General features: G+C 46.0%; 1 protein-coding gene across 5 annotated transcripts in view; it reads right to left on the bottom strand.

The window, feature by feature from the left end:
* Positions 1–22,134, bottom strand: part of FNDC3A (fibronectin type III domain containing 3A) — a 230,249-nt gene that overhangs the window by 134,262 nt on the left and 73,853 nt on the right. Inside the window, exon 1 of one of the 5 annotated variants that reach the window (XM_019500466.1) lies at positions 15,465–15,491. The exons of the other annotated variants lie outside the window; for them this stretch is intronic. Within the exon in view, the coding sequence (XP_019356011.1) occupies positions 15,465–15,476 (12 nt within the window). The 5' untranslated portion in view covers positions 15,477–15,491. Of the gene's footprint in view, positions 1–15,464; positions 15,492–22,134 lie in introns of those variants that run through there. 5 annotated transcript variants of the gene reach the window in all.

Genomic DNA, 22,134 nt, shown 5'->3' with positions numbered 1-22,134 from the left:
TGTGGCTCCCTGCAGCCACATACCATGCCTCCCCTGCACGCCACATGCCACACCTACCCTTGCAGCTGCAAGCCACATCCCCACCCCGCATAGTGGCGTGGGCCACCCCACACCCTGGGTGTCTCCCTGCATCACTTCCTACAGAGGGGAGCACAGCCCGGCCCCGACCACCTCCGCCCATATGTGTGTCTGTCTGTAGGCTCTGGGTGGCACATGCACAGTTGGCCTGGAACATTATGGACAGATAGACACACAGCCAGAAGTACCACCACTTTTATTATATTAGAATATATATTAGTGGTGTTTCATTTTAATCATGGGAAAATGTGGATATTTTTTATATCTGTAAATTGTTTTGGTTTTTTTAATCAGAGAAAATCAGGATCTCTGCTTATAAGACAATCTGAAAAAAACAAAGGTTAAAGAAATAGCTGGGTGAAGCAGTAATTGTATAATTTGTTTCTAGACTGCTGATACAATTTAAAGAACCACTTTTCCATGTTAAAATAGTCCAACAACAACTATGATCTTTAACTTAGACATTAATCAAAATATTATGCTAAGTTTCATAAAAAATATCTGCAATTCCTAATATCTGAATATTAATCATAACTGCTTGGCAAACAGTTTTCAGCACAAGGGAAATATTGTGCAATTTCCTTTTTTCACAGTACAAGCATGTTTGTACTTTTATTAATACATAAAACATTATAAATAATGACAGTCAAAACACCAGGTGTACAGTACCAAACAATATATGTATACTTTTAATTATGGAAACTTGTTTACTCATCCTAATGTTACAGCCAGCCTGCTTTTCTATCAGTTGTACATGGCTTGATAACTGAAACAAACAGAAAACTGTACCAAAAACAGAAACTTGTAACTTCTTCAGCCTTTTATATTGAAATTATAAGTGTACCTTCTTGTGATGTAAACAGTTTCATAATTAGTGTACTAAAAGAAGCTAAATAAGATTAAAAACAGAAAAAGGAACAGAATAAGTGTGTTCCACAATTTCGTCCTTTGGCAAAATCCTTGGTTCAGTCTAGTTCTGACATCTCTGTGCACCCAGTGCAACATGTTTTAATGTATACAAATTATTAATGCCATGCATATTAAAATTTTAACTCCTAAGGAGTAAAACTTAACATTTGTGATTTTTTTTACTTTTATGGTGTAACAGAGGGCAGGAAATTAAAAAAAAAAACAAATTAAAAATGCTCCCCCCATCTGTTAATTTGAGTAATATTAAATATTTGAGTAAAATTAAACCTTGATATGCCATTTTGCTGGAAAACACCCCAGAAGACCAAAAACTAGAGAAGTATTTCGGTCAGTTTTCTGTCAAAGTAGCAGTGGTATTATGATACAGGCAAAGACCTTACCTTCCAACTCCTTACTCAACAGTTAAGTAAGAACTACACAGGTGGTTAATGCACTACTCTCCACTAATGAGTGCCTACTCTACCTTCTGCCTGACCTCACGCTAACTGGTTCAAAGATGCATGTTTTATTTTTTATTTTATTTATTTATTTATTTATTTATTTTTACAGAAAACTGCTCTGCCTTCTGCTGTAAGTTAATAGTAAGATATTAACAAAAACACATTTGTTTTTAAAAGTCTGACTGAAATCGGTTCATAATTGATAAGGTTTTGCACTCTTGGTACTTATATTATACCATAAACCTATCAGTTTTTTAGTGGCATACAGTATTCTGGACCAGGCAAAATAGAAATTGAAGCCTTGTCTCTCTTAAATAGTTTTTTCTTGTCTTTTTATAAAATCAAAGTAATAATTCCTTCCACCTCTACTCCCCTCACTTGAAGCGAACACACACCCATGCAGGCTACCTTTTTTGTACCTTGAAATAGGAAAAAGGAAGAAGAAACTAAAAGGTCCTTGTTCCCGGGTTTACTTTACAAATGAATCACAGATCACATTTTTATCCAGATTTAAATGATAACTAATAAGAACAGCTGAAAACTGAGCATTTTAAAATTTGGGCTCCTTGTTTTAGTGCTTATATATGATATAAACACTAAAGCAGGGGTGGGCAAAATGCGGCCTGTGGACCGGATGCGGCCTGTCAAGCCATTCGATCTGGTCTGCAGGGCCCCTAAAAAATTTTAAAAATTAATATTTATTTGCCCCTGGCTGCCTGTTACATGGCCCTCGATGGCTTGCCAAAACTCAGTAAGCGGACCTGCACCCAAAATAATTGCCCACCCCTGCACTAAAGGAAGAACTTAGACTAAGGAATATGGACCCCCTACATTTTTTTAAATCCTCCCTTTCACTGTCGTATGTTGTACAACTCTGTTACTGTTCAGAGAAACAACTTGCCTTTTAAAAGCTGTTGCCACATAACACACCATCATCTCTTGATAAAAATTCAAATCTCTGATTTTACAGTGAATTCCACTCTAAACAATGCTTCTTGGCTAAGTAGAGACATCCAAAAAGCCCGAGTCTAAATTGATTCAATCTTTGCAGGTTAATCTAACCTGTGTAGATTGAACTGATTTGCAAGTGAATAGACATTTACTTTTGATTCTGGAAATGCAGCCATATGCCAGGAGCTGGGTGTCAGGAGCAAACCAAGTGCACAGCTCCCACGGCCCCAGCCCAAGCCGCAGCTGACTGGGAAGGGCCCTGCCCGAGACCCAGCCCTGTCATCTGCCCCCCCCTAGGCCAGGGCTGGGGTTTGGGCTGCGGGGCTGAGCCAGGGTGAGCAGCGGTGGTAGCGGGGCTGGGAGGGGAGGCTATGGGGGGCTAAGCAGCAGTGGTGTTAGGGGGAATTGGGGGGCTATGGCTACCTCAAAATTCACCTTAGTCCCTGTAGCCACCCCTCCCAGCCCTGCCTCCACCTGCTCCGCACAGGTTGCATCAGCTCTGCCTGCCCCACTTCTGCCCACAGTGCAGCAGCCCCCTTTTAGCCCCCCCACACCAGGAAGAGGCTTGCACTCCCCAGCCAGATGCTAGCTGGCATGGCCCCATAAGGCAAAGCGGGCAGGAGGGGGTTTATTCCCTCCTCCCTCCCCTCTCCCCACAGGGGACCCCAGCCAAAGTCTGCCTAGCTGGGGCACAGCAGCCCCTGTCAGGGGGTGCTCAGCCTGTGCCGGGGCAAGCGGCAGAGAAGGTGGCTGAGGCTGGCAGACCCCAGCTGTGGTCCCTTGGCAGGAGAGGGGAGGGAGCGGGTAATAAACCCCCTCCCTGCTCACTTCAGGTTAGGGGGCTATGCTGGGTAGCATCTGGCCATGCCCCCTGACCCTTGCTCTGGCTAGAGAGTAGAGGGATGGGGCCAGTCTTGCTCTCTGGCACAGACAACAGAGCCCAGTCCAGGGCTGCAGAGCATGCTGGGGGACTGTGATTTCACTTAAACCAGGAAGGAGCCTGGGAGAGAAGTTCCATAAACCAGTTTGACCTGAAGTCTGATACTACATTGAGCCAGGTTTATCTTAAACCAGTTTCAGTTTCAGCCATTTTGAAACTGGTTTATATGCACTGAACTTCTGTTCTGTTACAGGTTTAAACCAGTTTCTGATCACTTAAACCAGTTTGTGTGTAACTTCTGTCCCTAGCTCTTGAGTTCACAGCATCATCAGCATTGTGGTATTAGCAGCCCTGAATGGACCAGCTCTCATTTCTAGGTTTTTTCACTGCAGCCCCAGCAGCGATTACTTTAGCAGCATCCTGGAATTCCTAGGCACAACTACAACAGAACGAGACTAGCCTTGAAGCTTTAGAATGTCCAGTTATAGCTACAGACAGATGGGTTGGCAGTCTGAGGAGTTTGGTCCTATCAATATAAAAATAAAAGTCCTGCTACATATATGGTGCATAACTTATTTTCTTGCAGTGCCAAGTATTGTTTTGAGAAGACAAGGTACATCACTTGACCAATTTTGGTTAAAAAACCAAAATAAATAGAAATCTGAGACCACTTTAGAAATGGGCACTGGATAAATCCTGAATGCTATGTCTTTAAGAAGTGTTGTAGGAGAGATTTGGCCATTAATAAAAGGAGATCACTCCCTTCTAGCTGAAAAGGAGTGAAGTATGAATGGAGATTCTACTGTGCTACAAGGAGTTGCATGGAACTGACAAATAGGCACACACAGGGATCCAGCTTTGGGGGGTCCCTGTCATTAGGCACACCTTTCATCAATTTACTTTTCCTGCACTGCTGTGACTACCAGTGGCCATGGATTTGGATAAGAATAAAAGTGATCACGGTTTCTCAGGAGCATACAATAGCACTTCACTGATTTAGATGTTGGTTGAATGATAGATAGGTATGCCCTGGCAAATTTATAGGACGAACACTTCTGGCTAGGGCTGACAATCAAAATGTCAAACAGTTTTGTGGCCATTATTTTAATATCCAGGGTCTCTGTAGCCACATCTATTCTTGGACCATGACCCGCATTTCCGCACAAAGAACATGCTCGGGCAGGACAGGCTTCATCTCTCCCCAAAAGGTAAGCGTGTTTTTCTTTCAGGCTGGCTGATCTTGTACAGTGAGCTTTAAACTAGGTTTGCTGGGGGACGGGGATGCAGAGAAACATGAGGACACTGCCGTCAAGCCAGGTGATGTGCACAGGTAGTACCCAGGTAAGTAACAGGGGCCAGGGCAGGAAGGGGGCGGCACGGGCACCTCAAATGCCTCTACACACATGCTCAAAGCATGGGGAATAAGCAGGAGGAACTCGCCCTCCTGCTAGCTAGCAAAAACCCAGACCTAGTGGGGCTCATGGAAACCTGGTAGGATTCTACCCATGACTGGGCAGTGGACATCAAGGGCTACAGACTGTACAGGTGAGACAGAGCAGGGAAGGGGTGGGGAGAGGAATAGCGCTATACGTCAAAGAGCAACACATGTTTTCAATGATCAGAATGGGGTCAGAGGAGGGTTAAAATGAGGCGCTCTGGGTAAGAATGCAAAGGGGTCATGGGGAAAGAGACTTGATAGTGGGTGCCTACTACAGACTGCCTCACCAGGGGGACGAGCTGGACCTGGAATTCTCAGGTCAGCTCGCAGAGGGAGTGAAGTCAAGGGATGTGGTTGTCATGGGTGACCTAAACTACCCAGACATCTGCTGGGAGGAGCAGTCAGCCAGGTCCGACCGCTCACATAGGTTCCTAGCTGGGATACAAGACCTCCACCTAACCCAGGAGGTGTATAGTCCCACCAGGAGAAATGCTTTGCTGGACTTGGTCCTTGCCACAGGTGACGACCTAGTGAGGGGTCTGCGGGTATTCGACCACCTGGGTGACAATGATCTTCATCTGCTGGAATTTACTACCAAGCGCAGGGTGGTGAAAGCAAGCAGCAAGGCAGAGGTCCTTGACTTCAGGAGGGCCGACTTCTGTAAGCTAAGAAGGTTACTAGGAGAGACACTGGGGTTTCAGAGCTTCAATAAGATGGGAGTCCAAGACAGGTGGCTGTTCCTCAAGGAGACGATCCTCCAAGCTCAAAGGGAGTCAGTCCCAATGTGCACCAAGGCGGGGAGGAGTGCTAAGAAGCCCCCATGGCTTGGCAAAGGCATCCAAGGATGCCTGAGGGCAAAAAAGGAGGCGTACAAACAGTGGAAGCAAGGGGCTATCACCAAGAAGGATTAAACCTCCATTGCTCAGGACTGGAGGGAGGCTGTTAGGAAGGCAAAGGCAGAGATGGAGCTAGGGCTAGCAACCAGAATTAAGGATAATAAAAAGTCATTTTTCAAATACACAGGGACTAAGGTGGCGGCACCGGGTAACATGGGGCCCCTACAGGATAGGCTTGGCAATCTGGTGATTGTGGCAAATAAAAAAACTGACCTCTTTAACGAATTCTTTGCCTTCATATTCCTGAACAGGGATCGGGACATTTCCCCCACTAAGAACTGTGGGTGGATCCAGGGGAGGCACTGCCATGTCTAGGGTCAGGGACGACCTAGTTTGGGAACTTTTGGAGGGGCTGAACGTGTTGAAATCAGTAGTTCCAGATGCTCTTCACCCGAGGGTACTGAGAGAATTTGCAGGGGTCATAGTGGGGCCCCTGGCACGGCTCTACGAGCGCTCATGGGGCACTGGCCAGGTACCAGAGGATTGGAAAAGAGCCAATGTGGTCCCCATTTACAAGAAGGGGAGAAATGAGGACCCCAGCAATTATAGGCCAGTCAGTCAGTCTTACCTCAGTCCTTGGGAAGACCTTTGAGAAAATTATTAAGGAGCACATCTGCAAGAGCCCAGCATGGGAGGTTATGCTCAGGGGCAACAAATATGGGTTCACTGAGGGCAGGTCCTGCCTGACTAACCTGGTTTCTTTTTATGATCAGGTCACAAAGTCCCTGGACGAGGGTGTTGGGGTGGATGTCAATTTCCTAGACTTTAAGAAGGCCTTTGACATGGTTTCCCACCATAATCTCTTAAAAAAACACTAGGTGACTGCGGCATTGATGCCTACCCAGTCAGATGAGTTGCAAATTGGCTAGATGGTTGCACCCAGAGAGTGGTGGTGGATGGGTTGTTTTCAACGTGGAGGGACGTGGGCAGTGGAGTCCCCCAGGGCTCAGTCCTCGGGCCAGTACTGTTCAAAATCTTTATCAGCGATCTGGATCTGGGTGTGGAATGCACGCTGTCCAAATTCGCAGACGACACCAAGTTGTGGGGCAAGGTGGAACTGCTGTAGGGGAGGGACAGAATCCAGCTAGATCTAGATAGGTTACAGAGGTGTGCAGATGAGAATAGGATGGAATTCAATGCAGACAAGTGCAAGGTACTGCATCTAGGGAAAAGGAACCAGCAACACACCTATAGGCTGGGGAACACCCTTCTTGTCAGCACGGTGGCAGAAAGGGATCTTGGAGTCATTGTTGAACATGAGCTGCCAATGCGACGAAGCTGAGGCTGGGACTGTCACCGAGAGACAAGCACCATACATTCCACTGTGTCTGCACCCAAGGATGCCAATTAAGTAGCAAAAATGGATTACAGCTGTCTCGTCACCACTCAGGCTTTCTGTTTTAGGAGAATGTGAGAGAGATCATGGGTTGTATGTTGGGGGTTTGCGCTTAGCTGTATTACTGTCTTTGGGTATGTAGGTAGGTGAGGCTTATTTTTTTATTGGTGGTCCAGAGCTTGGCAGGGAAGGCACTATAGACATGGTCTGCTATGTGGGCTGGGAAACACTGCCATTCCCCACCTCTCTCATACACACCCCTGCTGCCACCCCTGGCCCATCACATATACACACAGACCCTGCTGCTACCTCAATTCCCCCTGACCATTACTCATCCCTGCTGGTACCTCCACCCCTCTCCCCAGCCCATGACACCTCACAAGTGGTTCCTGGGACCAGGAACCCCTCCCCCGCCCCAGGCTGGGGCTTTATGTTCCACCACCAATGTGGGCACAGGGCAGGGCTGCAGCGCGGCAGTTGCCCCTGTAGCCACGGCTCCCACCAGCAGGTCCCATCCCATCTAGTAGCTGGGCATGCAGGGTGAGATTTGTGAAGGGCATGTGGGCTTGGGGGCAGAAGAGGTATGGGGTTTGTGCGGGGGTGTGTGGGGGGGTCATAGGGGGGACTGCAGGAGACAGGTAGATCCCCTGCCTGCTCCTCTCCCCACCATGGCACACAGCCCCCCCCCCCGACAGCAGCAGCAGCCAGCAGTGGGCCCTTGATGCACTCATGGCCTGCTGCAGGCAGAGACTCCTGGTGCTGAGACCCAGGGGCTACATGTGGAGTACAGAGACAGCCCAGCTCACTGGCACGTGCATTCAAACAGCACCAGGCTGGCTCCTGCCACCACCCGGGGCTTCCAGAACTGCAGGTAGGAGCTGTGCACCACTGGACTGGGCTGGCTCCTGCCTCCATTGAGCTGGCCCAGTCTGATGGTGCATGGGGCACACAGAAGCAGGAGCTGGCTCAGCTCGATTAAGTGTGGCTCCTGCCTGCAGTGCTGGGCGTCCCAGGTGGTGGCAGAAGCCAGCCCGGTCCTACCCGAAGGCGTGCACCATTGGGTCAGACTGGCTCCGTGTACCATGTGTAGCCCTTGTGTCTCAGGAGGCACTGTGCGCCACTTGAGGTCACTGCTCATCTTAACAGAATCTCTCCAATGATAACAAAAAAAAACTTAGGTTAAATCTAAAAGCTGAATTTCTGAATTATGACATATTGGCTTTTAAAAACCTTTTGCATTTGGGAACAAGATTTCTCAAAGAAATGCTGCTGGGAAGTAAAGTATTAAGTCAACAGTCTAACTTTGCTTCATTTTAATTGAGACTGAAATTGTGATGGTGTTTTTGTACCTTTTATCTGTATTGAATTCACTCCAAAAAGGAATATTTTGGAGGTATCCATAGTTGTGGCAATCATACAAGGAGGTTTCAAAATTATCCATCTCTGTAGAATTCAGCATTATAATACCTGATTTGTAGAGAAAATAGTAGTAGAAAGGTACCTTTGTAGTACTATTTTATCTACAAATCAAGTTTTATAATACTGAATTCTATGGAGAGGTACCTAAAATTATTTTGACTTATTTCTTCCAGCTTTAGCAATACAGATTTAATTATATTTTGCCTTTTACTGTAGCTTTCATCTGAATATCTAATATTTAGTGTAGCTTCATGATACCCCAAGGAAGCAGATCTTATCCCCATTTTGCACACGAGGAAACAGAGGTAGTATTAGTGCTCAGAGAGAATGCAATACTCAACCTAATTCGGTAAACTTATAGCAGAGGCAAGAATTCAAACTCAGGTTTTTGTATTCCTAGTTTTATGTCTAAGGTACAGGTCCGTTTCTTCCTTCCTTTCCTCTGTAGGCTAGTTCTGAGTTCCCACAAAGGCCGAATTGTCAAGGTGACAGGTGAGAAGGTCAAATAAGAATGAGATCTTACCATATACATAGTTTTAAGTTCTGAAGCAAAAAGATAGGAAATTTTAAACTCTCACTGAATTGAATGCTGTACTGCTGTCAAATATTATGGCTATTATACACAACAATATTTCATACCTATAGATGCATTTATTGAATTCCTTGCTCTCCAGTTGTCTGCTCCCTATATTTACCATATTATTGTTACAAATATATTGGTGATAGCAGGTATACATGCAGAGACATGGTAAGAAAGGGCTCTTTAGGACAGTGATTCTCAACCTCCTTATATTCAAGGCATCGCTCGAAAATGCCAGTATTTAGTTTTTACTCATTTTTTGACTACAGAAAAATACTAGAGCAATTCTTTTGTTACAAGAACTCATAAAAATCATGACAGGTCAGACTATTTGTGATACTATGGATTCCAATTTAAAATCTCTGGGCTTATTTTGTGAAGCGTTTGCACACCTAATGGCACTAACATTGTGTAGCACTCTAGTGCACCCTTGATAGAATCTCAAAGCAACCCAAGATGCCATGGCGGCCTGGTTAAGAATCACTGCTCTAAGATGATCCTAATATCCTTAAATCAGGACAACGGGCAGGAGTTAACCAATTTTTAAAAATATAAAATTCAAATATTCAAATTCTTCATCCATCACCATTCAGCACAGTAAGTGGCACAGGAATTAGCATATTCATGTTTATACATGTGCAGTTTAGCTGGCAACTCTGGCTGTGGATTAAGGAACAATGCAAAAAACTCATCAGCCTACTGCATTACTTTAGTGATGTGCCTCTACTATAATTATGCAATAAAATAATGGAAATTACTTATCAAATTATTTGATAACGTGTCAAACTACCTGATTAAGCAATTAATCAGTTTCTTTCTGCAGCCCCTCAATCAGACCTTTTCTGCCTCAGTTAAGCCCAAGATCTCAACTCCTTCCCCCATACTTCTTACCAGATTCCCTGCTTAGCTTTGGGTCAAAGGAACATGTAGAAAACAAACACATTTCTTACTCAAAAGAGAAGATATTTCATCAACTCATGAAGTGACACCTATAGTATCAAATTAGCCCCAAGAATGGACTGATACCTCAGCTGTGGTAACAGCTTGACTCAATTTTAAGACTGCACTGCAAGATTTCCAAGCAAATAGTACCAGTTTCCCCTTCATTTTTTATTTTGCTTATGAAAGCCTACTATCATGATTCAGATGGAAAGAGACTCCATCTACTTGGCAAGTTTTACCTACTTCAAATATAGAAAAGAAGAGCCTTGCACAACGAGTGCTGATTCGAAACAAGACAGATACATTTCTGATGAACCAGAGAATGACAGGGACTTACTTTTCTGTTAAGAACAACATTAAAAACATTCCTGGATTACTTAACCTCAGTTTAGATAGGTTCTGCATCTGAAAAAGAGACACCTAGATGAGAATATTGTACTTTCTACAAACCAAGATATCTGCAAGCTATTTTTTGGGTTTGTTTTTTTTTTTGTATTAACTCCTGAATGACCTGTAAGAGCAGACTAACAATTTCTTGGGTGCCAAGTCAAATTGGGAGATGGATGCTTTTTCCATTTTAGAGTCTAAAGAAATGGACACGAAGGACAAAATTGCTGAAGTAAGAGCAAGGCTGCAAGTGCAAGGCTATAAACAGGGAAATACCTTAAGAGCAGTAGTTCAAATCAGTTGGTGGAATCTTGACTCCACAGATTTTATTCTATTTTTTTAACAAAACAAAGCCTGGGTGGCCTGAAACTCATGCAAACTTGCAGCAAGGTCTAGAAGTGATTCCTTTCAGCACACAATAACTAAGAATGACAAAGTGAGGTAGTTAGCAGAATTAGTCTGAATGACAAAGCCACAATGAAAGAGATTCCATTATAAGGAGCTTTGGTAATGATAATATACTGTAATATACTGTCTTTTACCTAATAATGACCACGGCATTGTATCTCCTAGAAAGGACAGAATGTGAGAGAAAAGTGCGACTGATTCATGCCTTCAGATTTCAAAAGACGCTATCTTAAGGCAAAAGGGTGCAATTTTTCAACAGTGCTAGCTTAAGTAGATGTAAAGAAAGATACAGGTTAACTTGATTTTTAGCTAGGGGTGAAGCGGGGGAAGGAATCCAGGTTATAAAATTGCCATCTGCTTCAAAGAGATTAGTTTACATTTTATCTAAACCCTGAAAAGCCCAAATAGCTTGACCAAGCAAATACCACTGAAAAAGTCAAAATATATTGCCAGTAAAGGATTTCTTTGGGTGATATCTTTTGAGTCAACTGCATTTAGTCCAATATGCAGCTGGTCCAATAAAAAATATCACCCAAAGAAATCCTTGCCTCTCACATGATTCCTGGACCATCATCGCTACATCATCACTCTAACATTACCACAACATGGAAGATATTGAAATCCACCACTTACAATGGAGAATCCACAACCTGAAGGAGAAAGAAGCCAGACTGCACAGCAACATCTTCTTTCTAACCCTGTGCAAGAAACATGACACTATCCCAAGGGAATTCATAACCTGAAACCCTTCAGCTATACACACAACTCCATATATGAAACAAAACTATGCCAGAGAATTTCAGAAAAACTGAGAAACCAACTTCTTCACCTAACCTACTCCAAAAGTGGTTGACTTAAACAGGACATACTAACTTATACTGCTAAACAAGGGCTGCTCAACCTCCAACCCATGGGCCAAATGTGACCCACAGAGTCATGGCATCTGGCCTGTGGGGCTGCCCACAGAACAGGAAATTTGGTGGCAAAGTAACAGCAGCAAAAAAATACTGCCACCCCTTCTCCACTGCCAAATTCCCAAACCCCACAGGGCTGGATCAGAGATTGCTCTGCTCCCTTCCCTTCCCTTCCCCTCCCCTCCTATGTTGCTGGATCTGGGATGGGCCACTCCCCCTCCCGCCCCCCCAGCCAGCCTTTCCACTCCAGGTACCAGATGAGGCCTACCAGACAGATCCAGCCTGCAGGCAGACTGAGTACCATTCATCTGGCCCAAGGTGGAAATAGGTTGGGCACCATTGCACTAAACTAAGAAATATTAATCTGGGGACATCCCTCACTACTGTCCAACAGACCCAAATATACTACCCAAAACACCTCATGACAGGCAGCCAGTGTAAGAAGAAAGAGTGGAATCAGTTCCACTTCAGACAGCACACCCACAATATAGGAGGGAATCAAGAGAACAGCACTCAGAGCACCAGCATCAACACCTCCTATTCCATTCTGGTGTTGGTCCAAGTAAAAAAAGATAATCACCCAAAGAAATCCTTGCCTCTTGCATGATCTCTGGACCATCGTGGCTACAACATCACTCTAACACTATTTTTGCCGGTTAAAACATACTCAAAAAGGGACTTTTTATCCAGCATCCTTCCTACCTGTCAGGGGGACTGATATATTAGCAGGTTCCTAAGCTCAAAATATCTTGAGCTACTGGAGGAAAAAAAATGGCATAAGACTGAAAAGCCCAGGGCTATCCACAAAACTTCAACCTTATTTTTTCTCCAGATGGTTTTGGCCTCCTGGCCACTTAAAGAAAATCTATGGTATACTGCAACTGAAGTCAGACTTTGCTCCATAGGAAAGTCTACAATGATAACAGGAATTGTCACATTTTCTGTGTTAAAAAAAATGGTGGCCTTACTGGTATAAAACTAACACACCGCTAATGAACCAGAATTTTCTCTCTTTGGAAAGTGTTCTTTCCTGTCTTTTGTCAGTATTCACTACTTAGCAAGGGATGCCTCTTACTAAAGCCTATGTATTTTCTCTTTTGTTCTCCAGTATACCTCCTGAACCAGGGTTAAATAATTAAAACCAAGAGTACCACCAGCTAAAAAATCTGAAACTAGTTAATGGATGCTAGATGAACAACTAAGTGGTTCACCTCCCATCCTCTTCTTTTTCATAAGGGGAAAGCAATCTCTCAAAACATTTGTTTTATTCTTCTATCCATCAGCCAGAAAGTGGATATATACTCACAGCCTTTGTGGCAGTAGAAGTTTGAAAAAAGCTAACTGAAGTATAATATGATTGTTAAAATATGGTGCACATTACACATCTTTACTCTTGCTTTTGGTTCCTATAAGTTTCAATACAACTATATCAGAAAAAAAATAATACAACTTTGTTGGCATCCTTTTATCTACAGCAGACTGTACAACACTAGAACCTATTGCTAGAACCATAAACATACCACAGTAATACAAGAAACTGTGTTCAAATAACATTACAGATCCTGCTCTAATGTACAAAGGCAAACAAACCCATAGTTAAGACTGTACCACTGCCTCACTATCATCCACTATTACAGAAGCATATACGATATGAACTCACTTATTTTATAGAGCCCTCTGTAGATCACAGGTTCAGAAAAGTGCAGTGAAGAAAGAGTTTCTTACATGGTAAGTTATAACTGGATTCTTGGTATTGTTTGAATAATGATCTTATTATGTAACTCTTATTTTCTCATAGTTTTATTTTTTAAAAAGCAGCTTGAAATATGATGCACCTGGCTAAAGTGTTACAATTGAAGTCAGTTAAAACATCTATACCCTGAGGATTTTGTCAAATGTAGTTTACAAATTTGATATTTATAGCAATATTTTCAAATCTTTTGTAACGTATGCTGGATTATATATCTTAAATACTGGGACAATCAGACATAAAGTGATTATATAGTATAAACCTAAATGTATAACTATTTGCACGGGTAGTTAAAAGGTTAAATAATGTAGTTAGTATGCATGTGGAATAAGAGTTTTGAAAGGTAATATTGGCTTTCAAGGATTTTCTACATTATTGACTTTTAGCTGGCAACATTTCCATTTAATATATTATTTAAATTTACCTGGTAACAAAAAACAAAATTATTATGGCACTTACATCAACTGAACAACAATATCACCATGGATATAAATTCCCCATTTTGATGGGGCACTCCAAAACTTTATTTTCAAAATACATCCTATCAAGGGATCATCAGCTTTTTGAGAAGACTAATACTCTCTGAATCCAGGGTTAAATTGAGGAAACTGAACCAAACCAAGCCATCACTACTCTGTATGTACCACCGCCTTGCACGTGACAAGCGCACATGTTCGTGCCATATCCCTTTCTTTCTACAAGCTGCATCTTCCCGTGTAGGTAAAGGATGCCAATGTAAAAAAGCTGGATTTACTTTTAGTGGAAAGTAGGGGTTTTTTTCCTTGAAGAAGAGAGGGAGGATCCGTCAGTTTGGGGATGTGTCAAACATGACCTTTCAAGCAGTTACAGTCTTAGTAATTTTAAGGATCAAGTTACACCCTGTGATGATTTTTACAGTCAAATTATAAGCCTCTGAACATTTGTAATTGAAAAAACTGATAGCCCTATCACTAGAACCATAAACATACCACAATAAAACAATGTGGTTCCTTAGCAGTATCATGCAAACTCAAATGCTGGCATCACTATTAACATCATTAGAAAAGGTGCTGGGATAGATTTGGGGCAAGGACATTTATAATTTTTCCTTACTAGAAGGAAAAACAATCCAGAATAAATACTACTGTATTACTTTGTCTAAGTGGAATTGTAGACACTATGAAGAAATATATTCTGCTGTAACCAAACTCTATGGAACAGGATACTCAAAAGAAAAATACAGCAAGAAACAGCTACTATATAATAGCAACGATTACAAATGTGAACAAAACACAATGCTGTTGAAAAGCAAAGCTCTGTTTTTTAAACAGGCTGACAAGCTGCAACTGCAAATGGTAACATGGACCAAACAGATTTCTCTAGAGCTCTGAAACCACAATATAAAAAGATCAATCATGGTCAAAGTCTGCAAAAGCAGAAATAATGTGTTTCTCCAAGGTGTTCACTGTGAAGTACAGATAAGGACTACAATTTTAAAAAATGAAAGCCTCTAAATTTAGCAATCTGTGGTTATAGCTTCAGAGTAGCTTGCAAACAGTTATCAATAAAAAAAATCACAAATGAGGAAAAGATTTTGTATTGAAATCAGTGCATTTTGAAAAACACTAGGTAAATTGCAGCAGTATAAAGAGGGACCCTGTAGGGCTTTGTCTAAAAAGGCGGCACACCTAATTAGCTCAGCAGTATTAATTAGAAGTATTTAGGCAGAAAATACAAAGGTAAATTCATTTTAAAATAATTTGCAAATGAGAACAAAGCTATAACTAATAAACTTGGTAGTTCCATCTTTAAAGCTTTTTAAAATGCTCCAGTAATCTTGCCCAGCAGTGGTACACCCAAGTGCTTTGTAAAATGCACATACTGCATCTTTAACAGCCTTGTCTGTGATTAGATGAAATGCATCCAGACTTGGGTTTTTATTTTATCTTGAATGAACACATCATACAAACACATTTCTTGGCAAATCCGTGTTTTACCTTTCCTCTCATCGAGCATATATTAATAAAAAAAAATACATTTTTCTACTACAGACAGCTAAAAGCTTTAATCAAGATGTTAATTACTAACATGCTTAATCTACTAAGCCATTTCAAAAGCCTTAGCACTTTCACTTACTGTTGCTCGCATCCTTTTATTTCTCTCATTCAACTGGTGCTACCACAGTGACAAAGGATGAAGGAAGATTCAATAGTCACCACTCCGGATGTTCCAATCTGTTCCATTCACTAAATACTGAGGTAATCTTCATTGACGTGCCGGACACTGGCCTCCCTTTATTCAACAGGGCAACCTAACCTAAACTCCATTCCTGACAGTATCTCACTTCAGCTCTTTCTGTAGCTGTGCATCCATAAGGCATGTGCAGGCAGGATGTTAAAGGTATGACCAATTATCAGTATAGTCAGCAATACCTACCTCAAGCCTTGCTTCCTATCAAATTAGCCAATGTACAGTGAATTTCCTGCTGTACACGAATGTATCATGTTACCATAGCAACTAAATCAACAAATAGCTGCAGCAGCATCTGCTTCTGGATCATCTAACGTTAGTCAACAGAAGGTTAGGATTTAAGAGAACAAAGCTTCCAAATATATTCCATTTTAGAGCCATATTTTTAATTTAGCTTTCTGATTCCATGATAGACTCTGCTAGCTAGGAATGTACCAACTTCTGGCTTTATATTTGCATATATGAGGCAGTGGGTGGCTGCAACTTGCAAACAAGCTAACAGAGATAAAGCACATTATTAGATGAGCTGTGAACCAAAAGTAAATGTCTATCTACTAGATGAATTTTGTTATACAGTATTGATCCTTATATACTGTACAGTTTTGGCTATTTCTTACACAGACCTAATATTTTCTCTCTCTTGCCACTATTCCTTAATTCTACTTTATAATTTACTACCTATGTATATTTCTCTTATATAGTATCATCGACAGAAACAGACTAGCCATCTATTACAAGTGCATATTTAGGGATTTTTAGCACTGTGAAAAAAATGGTCTTCCCAGTTTCTCCTTACCAGACCCTAGCAACTGACTGTTTCCCTCCTTTGCTCTCTCCTAGTGAGTGGGATGTCCCTGACCTTTAGCCTGACATCTGTTTGGGGAAACATCACAACCTACTATGATCATTTCTCCACATAAATCCAGCTTCCTCTATATGTACTAAGTTTTCTTACTCCTGGAGGTATTGTACATAGGACACACATATCTATACAGTGCAAGGCAACACTATACCAAGGTACACCAGACCTGCCTCATGCCTGGATAGGAAACAGTAACTGCAGTAAGGTAGTGTAGCACATGCACCAAAGGCTTATGATAACAGTGCTTCCAGTTTGGGAACCAGTGCATGCACAGCATGTGCACACTGTCTCAGCATGGCTCTGCTGTGTGCCATAAAGACATACTTGTAAGGTCTTGAACAAGGTGTTACTATGATCAGGTATATGTCAATATCAGTTTTGTGCATGGGCAGATTTAGGATCTTGAAAAGGGGGGTGCAGGTGGTGTCAGGCATCATCCATACACATTTTTCTTCAATGAAAAAAACAAACCAAGAAGCTTTACTAATATACTAGGGGTTTGTGGATACATTGTTCAGTTTAGGAGCCACAGGAACACAAGTGTAACAGTCTGTGGGGAACTGACTGCCAGCTCCAGGGTAAGACAGATGCCAGGGGTCTGGCTGTTACTCCCCACCCCACCATGGCCATGGACAGAACTACTCCACACAAGCCCTCCAAACACTCTACCATGGCCCCAAAGAATGGCCATGGCACTTCTCACTGCCCTTTATGCATTGCCCTGCAGCTCATGTGCCCCTGGCTTCACTATATCCCCCTTATCCCACATATCCCCACACTTAGGCATACCCTATGCCCCAATCTCATCAGGCCCCACCATCCCCTGCAGGACCCATTGAGTCCTACCTTTTCCAGTTTCATAGATTTCATAGACATAGGGCTGGAAGGGACCTCGGAAGATCATCGAGTCCAGCCCCCCGCCCAAAGGGCAGGACGTCAGCTGGGGTCATAGGATCCCAGCAAGATAAGCATCCAGTTTCATCTTGAAGGTGTTCAATGAAGGCGCTTGAACAACCTCCGGCGGCAGACTGTTCCAGACCTTGGGGGCTCGGACAGTAAGGAAATTCTTCCTTATGTCCAGCCTGAAACGATCTTGTAGTAGTTTGTGACCATTCGTCCTCGTCATCCCTTGGGGCGCTCTGGTGAACAAACGTTCCCCTAGATACTGGTGATCACCCCTGATAAACTTGTAGGTGGCCATCAGATCACCCCTGAGCCTGCGCTTATCCAGGCTAAAGAGCCCCAGGGCTCTCAGCCTGTCATCGTAGGGTCTGCTTCCCTGACCCCTGATCATGCGCGTGGCTCTTCTCTGGACTCTCTCAAGCTTCTCCACATCCTTTTTGAATTGTGGAGCCCAAAACTGGACGCAGTACTCCAGCTGCGGCCTCACTAAGGCCGAGTACAGGGGGAGAATGACGTCCCGGGATTTGCTTGAGAAGCATCTATGGATGCAAGCCAGCGTTTTGGTCGCTTTACTAGCCGCAGCATCGCATTGCAGGCTCATGTTCATCTTGTGGTCAATGATGACCCCCAAGTCTCTTTCTTCCATAGTGCTAACCAACATAGCACTGCCGAGCCTATAAGGATGCTGCGGGTTTTTCTTCCCAAGGTGGAGAACCTTGCATTTATCGGCGTTGAACACCATCAGATTCTCATCTGCCCACTTGCTGAGCCTGTCCAGGTCAGCCTGGATCACCCGCCTGTCTTCTGGTGTGGATGCTTTGCCCCAAAGTTTGGTGTCATCGGCGAACTTGGCCAGCCCGCTTCTGACTCCAGTGTCCACATCATTAATGAAGATGTTGAACAGTATGGGTCCAAGGACAGAGCCCTGGGGGACCCCACTGGTCACAGGACACCACGATGAGTGACTTCCATCAATTACTACCCTCTGGGTCCGACCCCGGAGCCAATTTTCCAGCCAGTGGATCGTGGAGGACCCAAGGCGACAACTGGCCAGTTTCTCCAAGAGACGATCATGGGACACCAGATCGAAGGCTTTTTTGAAGTCAAGATATATGACATCAATCTCATCTCCCTTGTCCAGGTGATAGATCACCTGGTCATAGAAGGAAATGAGATTGGTCAAGCAAGACCTACCTGCAACAAACCCGTGCTGGCTATCCCTTAAGATGTTGGCGTCGGCCAGTCCATTAAGGATGGCCTCCTTAATAAACTTTTCTAAGATCTTCCCTGGGATAGAAGTCAGGCTGATGGGCCTATAGTTAGCCGGATCCACTTTCCTCCCTTTCTTGAAGATAGGCACCACGTTGGCCTTCTTCCAGTCTTCGGGCACTACACCAGAGCGCCAAGAGTTTTCAAAGATCTGCGCTAGAGGCTGGGCTATGATGCTCGCCAGCTCCTTGAGTACCCTGGGGTGAAGATTGTCAGGGCCGGCTGACTTGAAGGTATCCAGCTTCTCAAGATGTTCCTTCACAAAGTCAGCATTAATGGAGGGCAGGGGATCACCCTCACCCGGACTTCCCGGCCCTGTAGCAGGCACGGGCGTCCCATGGGGCTGATGAAAGACCGACGCAAAGTACCTATTTAATAGGTTGGCTTTTTCCTGGGCGTCAGTTGTCAGTTGCCCCATCTGGTTCAGCAGGGGTCCAACGTTGCCCCTGCTTTTCCTCCGGCTCCCCACATATCTGAAAAAGGACTTTTTATTGTCCTTGATGCTCAAAGCTAGCTGGAGTTCAGTTGCAGCCTTGGCTTTCCTGGTCTGCTCCCTACAGGACCGGGCCAGTGCAGAATAATCCTCCTTGGAGGTGACTCCCATCCTCCATCCTTTGTAGGCCTTTCTTTTTAGCCTCAGGAGGTCTGCTAGGTCCCCGGAGAGCCAGGGGGGCTGCTGTGCCCTCTTGCTGCCTTTCCTACGAGATGGAATAGACTTAGTTTGTGCATTGAGGATCGCTCCCTTGAGGAGCAACCACTCTTCTTGAACTCCCCTCTCCCTGTGGTCGCAGTCCCTTAGGGCCTCACTGACAAGCCTCCTGAGCTTGTCAAAGTCGGCTTTCCTGAAGTCAAGGACTTGCGTGTTGCTGACCGACTTGCCAGCTTTTCGGCGGATGGTGAAGGTGATCAGCTCGTGGTCGCTGTCACCCAGCTTCCCATCGATCACTAGGTCGCCAACTAGGTCCTCCCCAGTAGCCAGCACCAGGTCGAGCAGCGCTTTGCCTCTCGTTGGCCCATAGACTTCTTGAGTCAGGTAGAGGTCATCCACGCACGAGAGGAAGCTCTGCGACCACTCAGATTTTGCTGAGAGATCCTCCCACGAGATGTCTGGGTAATTGAAGTCACCCATGACAACCATGGTCCTGGAGCAAGCTGACTCAGCCAGTTCCTGGGCAAACTCCTGGTCTAGCTCAGGACTTTGGGTGGGAGGTCTGTAATAGACTCCCACCATTGTGTCCCCTGTGCCGTGTTCCCCACGGATTTTAACCCAGAGGGTCTCCAGCCGTCCACCCTGGTCGCCAGTATCGGCTTGCAGGGACGCGTAGCTTTCCTTAACATAGAGAGCTACACCCCCGCCCCTTTTCTCTACACGATCCCTCCTGTACAGGGTATAGCCATCTATCCCCGTGGTCCAGTCATGGGTGGAGTCCCACCAGGTCTCCGTGATCCCTATGACATCATAATTGTTTGCACTGAGCAGGAGGATGAGCTCCTCCTGCTTATTCCCCAAGCTCCTGGCATTTGTGTACAGGCAGGCAAGCGCCCCCTGGGGGGCTCCTTCCTTGCCCACAGATTTTACCAGGGCTGGGGCTGGGGCGGGCTCCCTTGAGTGCCATGATCCGCTGGCTTTGCAAGATTTGCTCAGCGGGCCAGCAGTGGTGGTCGTGCCCCCGTCCCCCAGCGGGCTAAGTTTAAAGCCCGGTGGAGCAGGTCAGCCAGTCTGGCTGAGAAGAGCCTCCTCCCTAGGGGAGAGAGGTGGAGACCATCTCTTCCCAGCAGCTCGCTGCCTCTCTCGCCAAAGAGCGGGCTGTGGTCATGAAAGCCAAAGCCTTCCTGACGACACCAGCGCCGCAGTCTTTGGTTGACCACATAGATCCTCCTGTCCCTTCTCAGCCCATAGCCTGAGACTGGGAGGATCGACGAGAACACCACCTGTGCCCCCAGACCCTTAAGCCCCGCTCCCAAATCCCTGCAGCGCCTCATGACCTGGTTGGGAGTGCTCCGAGCCGTGTCATTGGTGCCCACATGAATAAGGAGCATGGGATAGCGGTCTGTGGGTTTGAGGAGCTTGGGGATCCTCTCCGCAATGTCCCGGATGCGGGCCCCTGGGAAGCAGCAGACTTGCCGGGCTAAGGGGTCAGGGTGGCAGATTGGCCCCTCCGTCCCCCTCAGGAGGGAGTCTCCCACAACAAACACCTTACGTTTTGTCTTGGGGAGAGCAGGGGCGGGAGTTGCAGTTGGGCCCATGTTGCCTGTGGGGGCCGGCAACTCAGCAGGCTCTGCTGGGGCAGCAAGAGGTGCATACCTGTTGCTCAGTTGTGGCGGGGGTGGGGCCTTGGTGCGGCGGGCCTTAGGGCCCTTGACCACCTTGGTCCATGCCCCTGGCTGGACACAGCAGGAGGTCCCAGAGTCCTCCTCTGGCCTGGAGGGAGACTGCGATTTACCCTCTGCCTCCCGGGGAAGAAGGGCCTGGCAGTAGGAGTCTATCTCCTGCTCGCAGTCCCTGATGGCACGCAGTCTGTGGACTGTGGCCTGGAGCTCCTCCAGCTGGCGTGCCAGAGACCCCAAAAGGGAGCAGACCCCGCAAGGGGAGGTCGCCATGCTCCCCCAGGTCCCAGAGCCTGAAAAAGGGACAGGCAGCCCCCGCAGCTGAGAGCCAGGGGCTCCGTCTGCGTGGAGCCTGGAACCAGGGGCTCCGTCTGGGTGGCTGTCTCTGAGGTGCCAGAGGGGGGGGCCGCGGAGCCCGAGGGGACCCTCGGGGTGCGGCGCGTGCCCATCCGTGTCATGCCTCTGGTAGGCTGGCTACAGCTGGGACTGTCTACCCTGGGGGGTGCGCAGGCAGGGTCTGGCGCCCTCCCGCACGCCCTCCCGCGCGAACTCCGCGCTAACTCACGCGCCGGCAGAGAAGCGCGCCTGTTTGTGCAGCCTGTTCCCGTGGCTCCCTGGGGGGCTGGGCGAAGTAGGGGCCTGGGCGGGGCTTGACCCGGCCCGGCTCCACTCAGCTGCCGCCTCCCACACACACACTAAGGGGTTAGCCCCTTCTCTCCACGGGCCCCGCTTACCCCGGCTGCGCTGGGGGTCAGCGGGGGGCTCCGCGGCTGCTAGAGGGTTTCTGGGGGGCTTCGGGGGAGCGGGGGCGCAGCGAGCTTTCACCCGCGCGTCTCTCGCCGCTCCCGCGTCTAACTGGGCTTTTTCCCGGTCGGCGGGCCCTTTTAAACTGCGCGCATGCGCAGCGGGCCTGCCGTCAGTTCACTACCCCCATGAATTCACTGAAACCTGCACAGGCTTGACCCCATCACACTCAGACCCCACATTCCCCTTGGCCCTCTGAGCATTCAAACCTAACTGCAGCACCTCACACCTCCTGGGCTCCCCTCACCCACAATCCCTCTTGCTCCCAACCCCCCTCACACCCAATTTCACCCCCATAAACCCCCCACCCCAGCCCCATCTGCTCCTCACACCTCCTTTCCCCTATAACACCCCAGACCAGGGGCTGGCAATATTTTTGGGCAGAGTACC

This window comes from Alligator mississippiensis, chromosome 1 (genome assembly GCF_030867095.1).
Source record: "Alligator mississippiensis isolate rAllMis1 chromosome 1, rAllMis1, whole genome shotgun sequence".
NCBI classification, from domain to species: domain Eukaryota; kingdom Metazoa; phylum Chordata; order Crocodylia; family Alligatoridae; genus Alligator; species Alligator mississippiensis.
The sequence above is the reverse complement of the archived record's forward strand: the minus strand, read 5'-3'. Positions and strand labels throughout refer to the sequence as shown.